At 44.7% G+C, this 8,216-nt stretch overlaps 1 protein-coding gene across 1 annotated transcript in view; it reads left to right on the top strand.

The window, feature by feature from the left end:
* The window catches only part of sp3 (phosphatidylinositide phosphatase spermathreecae), a 44,889-nt gene extending 37,956 nt beyond the window's left edge, over positions 1-6,933 (top strand). Inside the window, exons 17-23 of the mRNA XM_080269086.1 lie at positions 30-116; positions 240-394; positions 844-1,026; positions 2,223-2,344; positions 2,842-3,024; positions 5,053-5,427; positions 6,764-6,933. Of these exons, the coding sequence (XP_080125212.1) occupies positions 30-116; positions 240-394; positions 844-1,026; positions 2,223-2,344; positions 2,842-3,024; positions 5,053-5,427; positions 6,764-6,925 (1,267 nt within the window). The 3' untranslated portion in view covers positions 6,926-6,933. The remainder of the gene's footprint in view (positions 1-29; positions 117-239; positions 395-843; positions 1,027-2,222; positions 2,345-2,841; positions 3,025-5,052; positions 5,428-6,763) is intronic.
* Positions 6,934-8,216: the final 1,283 nt, after the last annotated feature.

Here is an 8,216-nt window from a genome sequence, read left to right on the forward strand (position 1 = left end):
GTGCATGAAGCTGTGTTTTCTTCCCGCAGATATGACGAAGAGCTGGACCAAATCCTACACTACGAGAGGGTGTCTTTAATCGACCTGGAGAAGATCGAGATGGGACCATACACGCTGTAGGTGCAGTTGTGGTGTTATTGTAGCATTTGTAGGGTTTGTAATATATTGTAGAATTTGTAGTTCTGTAATAATAATAATAATAATAATAAGGATGACAAATATTTTCCCCGTCCTTTCAGGCAGGGTATGTTCAAACAGTCGCGATGTCAACAATGTATTCGCTTCAACTACCTAGTGGATGGGCAAACTGGCTACCTCCACACCCTTCGTTCTATGAATATCCGATTCTTCAATAACATGGCCATTACCATAAAGTCAGATGAGGAGACTGTGGGTGAGTTGGTTGGGTGTGGTGGTGGTGGTGTGGTGGTGTGTGTGTGAAAAGGTGTGGAGGTGGTGCTGATGATAGAGGTGGTGGTGGTGGTTGGTGGTGGTGGTGGTGTATGTGTATGCGTGAAAAGGTGTGGGTGGTGATAGTGGTGGTGGTGGTGGTGGTTTATGTGTGTGTATGAAAAGGTGTATAGGTGGTGATGGTGGTGGTGGTGATTTATGTGTGTGTGTGAAAAGGTGTGGAGGTGGTGGTGATGGTGGTGGTGGTGATGTGATGTGTATGTGTGAAAAGGTGTAGGTGGTGGTGATGATGGTGGTGGTGGTGGTGGTGATGATGATGAAGATGATGATAGTGAATGATAATGATGGAGGTTGCTTATGATAATGATTATAATGATAGTGGATAGAGTTACTACTAATAATAATCCTCAACACACACTCCTTGTCATTCAGAGTCGGTGAAGGCCATCGGAGAGACGTTTGAGGTGGCGTGTCAGATGATGGGATGTGAGGTGCAGCTGGTGACGGGAAAGATCGAGAAGAAGAGGAGTAAAGGCCGAAGGAGCCAGCTGGCCGGCTTCCTCAACCCCCTTACCTCATTGACTCGCACCTCGCCGGACACCCTTAGGACAGCTGGTGAGTTTGGGGTGCGGTGGATCTAGCCAGATGGATCCCCTGCCTGGTTATAGATGGTTGAGGCAGATGGTAACACAGTATCAGCTCAATGCAAAGTGTTGAGCCCATGGGGGGGTACAGTGGAATGATCAGACTTGCAATTGATTATATCGTAGATTTGTAAGCTGTAACATTAGTTTACTTGTAACCAATGACAGGAGAACGATAAAGATTAGTACTGGGGTTTGTAGTTTGTAGGAGAAAGATAAAGATTTGTACTGGGGTTTGTAGTTTGTAGGAGAAAGATAAAGATTAGTACAGGGGTTTGTAGGAGAAAGATAAAGATTAGTACTGGAGTTTGTAGTTTGTAGGAGAAAGATAAAGATTTGTACTGGGGTTTGTAGCTTATTTCTTTAAAGGGGATATCTCAAAATTTACGCTAAGTATGTCTCACAGGAGTGTATGAAGGTGGGTGCGTTTTGTTAACTCACGAGCCTGCCCCTTTCTTCCTCACGGTGCTTCTCTCCCTGGTCTTGGCTCCCTTCTCACACGCTCTCTTGTCTTCTTCTGCCTCCCTTCTCACTCGCTCTCTTGTCTTCTTCTGCCTCCTAATTCCTTCTTTCTCGTATAGGAGTGCTTGTGTCACGTTTACTGAACAGTCGAGTAGAATTTTCTGTATTTGGGGGGGACTTTCCGATCAGGCATCACGAGGTGCTGTTTGTGGCCTATTGTGCTGTGTGTGGCATTTCTGCTGAGAGAGAGTGCGAATGTCACTTCCTCCGGGCCCTAGCCATGACTTTGACTTAACCTCTAGATTATATATTTATTCTACTAGCTATTATGTATTATATTGATATTTTAGAGTCCTGACACAATATCCGGTGTTTTGCTTCAACCGGCGTAGGGATGGCTGAATTACAATGGGTAATTGAGTTTACTGTATGTGGTATAAGTAACCGATATATAAACAGGCTGGATGTTACAGTGGATGTTAAAATGTGGATGTCAAGTGTGGATATTAAAATGTGGTTGTCAGCTGTGGATGTTAAATGTGGATGTAAGGTATGGATGTCAAAGTGTGGTTGTCAGCTGTGGATGTTAAATGTGGATGTAAGGTATGGGTGTCAAAATGTGGATGTTAACTGGATGTTAGTATGGATGTTAGAAGGTGAATATTGTGTGTGGATATTAAACGTGTATCCCTCATCCGCTTTCAGGAACCCGGGCCTTCAGCAACGTGACATCCGGCCTGGCAAAACTGAACCCCATGTCCAGCCTTCGTATAAAGAGACCCGATTCTGTGGCAGCGAGACAACAGGCGTCGAAATTTTACCTGCAGGTATGAGGGGGCGTGAGTGGGACTAGTGAGGAAAACAGGAGGAAGAGTGGGAGTGGTAAGGAAGACAGGAGGAAGAGTGGGAGTGGTGAGGAAGACAGGAGGAAGAGTGGGAGTGGTGAGGGAGACAGGAGGAAGAGTGGGTGAGGAAGACAGGAGGAAGAGTGGGTGAGGAAGACAGGAGGAAGAGTGGGACTAGCGAGGAAGAGAGGAGGAGGAATGCAACTAGTGAGGAAGACAGGAGGAAGAGTGGGTGAGGAAGACAGGAGGAAGAGTGGGTGAGGAAGACAGGAGGAAGAGTGGGTGAGGAAGACAGGAGGACGAGTGGGAGTAATGAAGAAGGAAAGAGTAAGAGCAGTGGGACAGGAAATACAGTTTGGGGAGAGACACTGATTAGAACTATCTTTATTTTCTCTAATATTTAGATAGATAGATGGGTGGATAGATAGATAGATAGATAGATAGATAACCGTACTATATATATCTTCTTCCCTTTACAGAAACCAGCGTTGTGTGTGCAGGAAGGGGGGGATGAGGTGTTGGTGGGTGTAGGTGGCCACGAGACTCACCTTGCTTCCTGTGGTGTACTGGCCTCGTGTCTCTTGCCTCCCGGGTCCCCGCACCGATACCCGTCACCCCCGGTAGCCCGATGCCACAGCGACTCCTCGATCCTGCATAGTACCGTGAGCATTTACGTGTCCCCTTTTCGTTTCGTTTTTACAATGGCATCAGCACACTGCACATCCTTTTGTTTCGTTTACGTGGCGCCAACATACTTCATTTCCTTTTGTTACGTTTATAATCACTCCAACGTACTGTACAGTAATACCTCAATATATGATACCCCTAGTTATGATGCCCCAGCTTAGCGATGGGGGTAGAAATACCACCATACCCCACCTAATGATGGCCAAATCCCAGTTTAACGATGGATATTGATTTTTTTACCGATTTTGATGACATTTTAGACCAAAATTGTGTGTTTAGGTTGATTTATAAACTGTTTTCAGACTTAGATTAATGTGTTTTAGCCATAGGTGGGGTGAACATTGTGTTTAGGTTGATTTATAAACTGTTTTTAGACTTAGATTAATGTGTTTTAGCCATAGGTGGGGTGAACATTGTGTTTAGGTTGATTTATAAACTGTTCTTAGACTTAGATTAATGTGTTTTAGCCATAGGTGGGGTGAACATTGTGTTTAGGTTGATTTATAAACTGTTTTTAGACTTAGATTCATGTGTTTTAGCCATAGGTGGGGTGAACATTGTGTTTAGGTTGATTTATAAACTGTTTTTAGACTTAGATTAATGTGTTTTAGCCATAGGTGGGGTGAACATTGTGTTTAGGTTGATTTATAAACTGTTTTTAGACTTAGATTAATGTGTTTTAGCCATAGGTGGGGTGAACATTGTGTTTAGGTTGATTTATAAACTGTTTTTAGACTTAGATTAATGTGTTTTAGCCATAGGTGGGGTGAACATTGTGTTTAGGTTGATTTATATACTGTTTTTAGACTTAGATTAATGTGTTTTAGCCATAGGTGGGGTGAACATTGTGTTTAGGTTGATTTATAAACTGTTTTTAGACTTAGATTAATGTGTTTTAGCCATAGGTGGGGTGAACATTGTGTTTAGGTTGATTTATAAACTGTTTTTAGACTTAGATTAATGTGTTTTAGCCATAGGTGGGGTGAACATTGTGTTTAGGTTGATTTATAAACTGTTTTTAGACTTAGATTCATGTGTTTTAGCCATAGGTGGGGTGAACATTGTGTTTAGGTTGATTTATAAACTGTTTTTAGACTTAGATTAATGTGTTTTAGCCATAGGTGGGGTGAACATTGTGTTTAGGTTGATTTATAAACTGTTTTTAGACTTAGATTAATGTGTTTTAGCCATAGGTGGGGTGAACATTGTGTTTAGGTTGATTTATAAACTGTTTTTAGACTTAGATTAATGTGTTTTAGCCATAGGTGGGGTGAACATTGTGTTTAGGTTGATTTATAAACTGTTTTTAGACTTAGATTAATGTGTTTTAGCCATAGGTGGGGTGAACATTGTGTTTAGGTTGATTTATAAACTGTTTTTAGACTTAGATTAATGTGTTTTAGCCATAGGTGGGGTGAACATTGTGTTTAGGTTGATTTATAAACTTGTAGACTTAGATTAATGTGTTTTAGCCATAGGTGGGGTGAACAATGTGTTTAGGTTGATTTATAAACTGTTTTTAGATTAATGTGTTTTAGCCATAGGTGGGGTGAACACTGTCATTCTGGGGTACAGTTTACTAAGCTTGTTTTTTTCCAGACTTATATTTGATGATTTTCAGATTGTATTTGTTGGTTTAGTGAGTTATTTACAGGTGTTAGGCTTAGGTTAGCTTCCTTGACAGCTGTTAGGCCATTTAGATTGGCTTTACACTTGTTTTTGGACTCATTTGGGTGGGTTTGGACTTGGTTGGGGGGGAAACTTAAAGCTGGTAAACGTTCCACATTACTTTACATGTTAAATCTACCCCGAGATACGATACCCTGCCTAGCGATGGGTTTTTACTTAACTACTGTACTTACATTGTTAAACCAGGGTATACCTGTACTACTACTACTACTACTACTACTGCTGCTACTACAATTATTATTATTGTCATCACTGTTATTACCAGTTTCATTATTAAATCACTTCCATCCCTTACAACTTCCTCCCCCTCACAGTCCATTGACCTCGTGCAGCGTTCGCCGACCCCAGAGATCATCGTCAGCAGCACGGGGGCTCGGGAGGGGAGCCAGCACCCCCGGAGCCTCACCCCAACCTTCGGGGGGCTCTCACCCACCCTCCTGATGCAGCGCGTCCGGAAGATTTCACACTCCTCGGATGAAGTCGATTCCAGGGATGAGAGGGAGGAGGCTGGGGTTCTCCGTGCCTCCTCCGCGACTGATCTCCAGCTGCACCTCCCCTCCAGCCACTCCGAGGGCCACATCGGAGCCGCCCCCACGGGAGGAGACCTGTCCAGTTTGGTCTCCCCACTCTCCGCCCTAAACAAGGAGGCTATGTTGGCCCCCTTCTCAGTCCTGGCCCGGGGAGTGCAGGTACCTATACTCCGTCCACCCCAGCTTGGCCAAGATTCTCACCCTCCTGCACTTCTTCATGACTATTCCCTCTTCACCCTTCTGCACTTCTTCATGACTATTCCCTCTTCACCCCAACTTGGCCAAGATTTTCACCCTCCTGCACTTCTTCATGACTATTCGCTGTTCGCCTTCCTGCACTTCTTCGTGACTATTCGCTGTTCACCCTCCTGCACTTCTTCATGACTATCTTCCATTCACCCTAACTTGACCCAGATTTTCACCTTCCTGCACTTCTTCGTGACTATCATCCATTCACCTTATTTGGCCCAGATTTTCACCCTCCTGCACTTCTTCGTGACTATCATCCATTCACCCTAACTTGTCCCAGATTCTCACCCTTTTGCAGCTTATTTCATGTAGCTCAGTGGCAGAAAAAGACATTGTCATGGCTCTACATCCTTTCCACAGCACTTCTTCATGACTAGCACCAGGGCCTCTTGTTAGCCTGTACACTACAAAGCAGCTGTAGTGGCAGTTTTAGGTCAAGTTAAGTAAAAGTGTGTTAAGTACCTTCTTTAAGTGTAGGATGGAGAGAGAGAGACTGACGAGGAGAGTGTATGTGAGTGAGGTGGATGTGGAGTTACATGGAGAGACAGACTGACAAATGAGGAAGTGAAGGAGCGTTGTGGTGTGGATGTGGATGTGATAGGAAGCGTTAGGAGAAACACACTGAGGTGGTTTGGCCATGTGGAGAGGATGGAGAGTGAGAGACTGACGAGGAGAGTGTATGTGAGTGAGGTGGATGTGGAGTTACATGGAGAGACAGACTGACAAATGAGGAAGTGAAGGAGCGTTGTGGTGTGGATGTGGATGTGATAGGAAGCGTTAGGAGAAACACACTGAGGTGGTTTAGCCATGTGGAGAGGATGGAGAGTGAGAGACTGATGAGGAGAGTGTATGTGAGTGAGGTGGTGGTAAGGGGGAGAGGGAGGGGAAGGCCAAGGATGAGATGGAGGGATGGAGTAGAGAGGTACAAGGGAGAGGGGGGTGTGAATGGGAGTAGGGCGGTGAAATGGTGGGGGACAGGGCGACATGGAGATGATTGGTTTGTGGCTCCCCCTTGTGGGATTAAGGTGTTTGGCAGTAGATAGATAGATAGAGATAGACAGATAGGTAGATAGATAGATAATTACAGCCAATCTATTACCCCACAGAGCCTGGCCCCTGGTGCAAGTAGGCTGGCTCAAGGTACGCAGAGTATCAGGGCGAATTTGGACCCTGGGAGATAGATAGAAAGAAAGATAGATACCACAGATAGATAGATAGATATAACAGCTAATCTGTCACCCCACAGAGCCTGGCGCCTGGTGCAGGTAGGCTGGCTCGAGGTATGCAGAGTATCGGTGCCAATTTGGACCCTCGGAAACTCAGGGCCCAACGCCAACGCCAACTTGAAGACGATCCGGTGATGAAGGAACGAAAGGCACAGTGTCGTACCAGGATTATACAGTTGTAATACACCGGCGATACAGTGTACAGTTAAAATACATCAGCGATACAGTATCCAGCCGCTGCAATACACACCGCAGTAGGCTGTATGTGCTGGAATACACTATACAGCACTACAATACACACTGCAGTAGGGTAAATGTGCTGTGATACAGTATGCAGCACTGCGATACATAATACAGCCACTACAATACAGTATACACATCACAATATGGAATACAGCGCTGCAATACTCACCACAATCCAGTATACAGTAGCTGCAATACACACCACATTACAGTATACAGTTCTAGTTGTATTTCATGTATGCAATCTGTGGGTAAATACAGCATAGTCTGTGTGGCAAAAAGATGGTTTATAAGGAAGGTGGGACAGGTGGTGAAACAGGTGGTTGAAATAGAGAGGTGGTATGGAAGATGGTTGAAGGAGACAGTGGTGTTAGGGGTGCGGTAGTGGCATTGTGGTAGGGGTATTGTGGTAGGGGTATTGTGGTAGTGGTATTGCGGTAGTGGTATTGTGGTAGTGGTAATGCAGTAGTGGTATTGTGGTAGTGGTATTGCGGTAGTGGTATTGTGGTAGTGGTAATGCGGTAGTGGTATTGTGGTAGGGGTATTGCGGCAGTGGTATTGCGGTAGTGGTATTGTGGTATTGGTAATGCGGTAGTGGTATTGTGGTAGTGGTATTGTGGTAGTGGTAATGCGGTAGTGGTATTGTGGTAGGGGTATTGTGGCAGTGGTATTGCGGTAGGGGTATTGTGGTAGTGGTGTTGTGGTGTAGGTTTGATTGTACGAGTGTTGGTTGAAGGCAGCTGGTATAGGGTAGAGCTTTACGAGGAGGGCAGGACAGATGGTGAAACAGATGGCGGAGTAGACAGTGGTGTGGGGTAGACTGGAGTTTACGATTCTTGCATCTACCCCACGAGCTCCGGCAGTCAGTGGTGCTGGAACCCACCCCTCAGCATCTCCTCCAAACCGTAAGTCCGTGCTTAGTCAACCCAGCCACCGGATCCACCCCTCCCAAACCACAGCAAACTCCCATTTATTCGGCTCTCCATTTATTTATTATTATTATTATTATTTTAAAATGATATCCAACAGTGAGCATAAAATCTTTGACTCTATCTGGCAAATAAAATACAGACTCTCCATTATCCGATCCTCCATTATCCGATCATTATCCGATCCTCCATTATCCGATCCTCCATTATCCGATCCTCCATTATCCGGTCCTCCATTATCCGATCATTATCTGATCCTCCATTATCCGATCCTTCATTCTCGATCCTTCATTATCCGATC

The sequence above is a fragment of the Coenobita brevimanus genome, chromosome 31 (genome assembly GCF_032717465.1).
Source record: "Coenobita brevimanus isolate Jiangsu-jjx chromosome 31, ASM3271746v2, whole genome shotgun sequence".
NCBI lineage: Eukaryota > Metazoa > Arthropoda > Malacostraca > Decapoda > Coenobitidae > Coenobita > Coenobita brevimanus.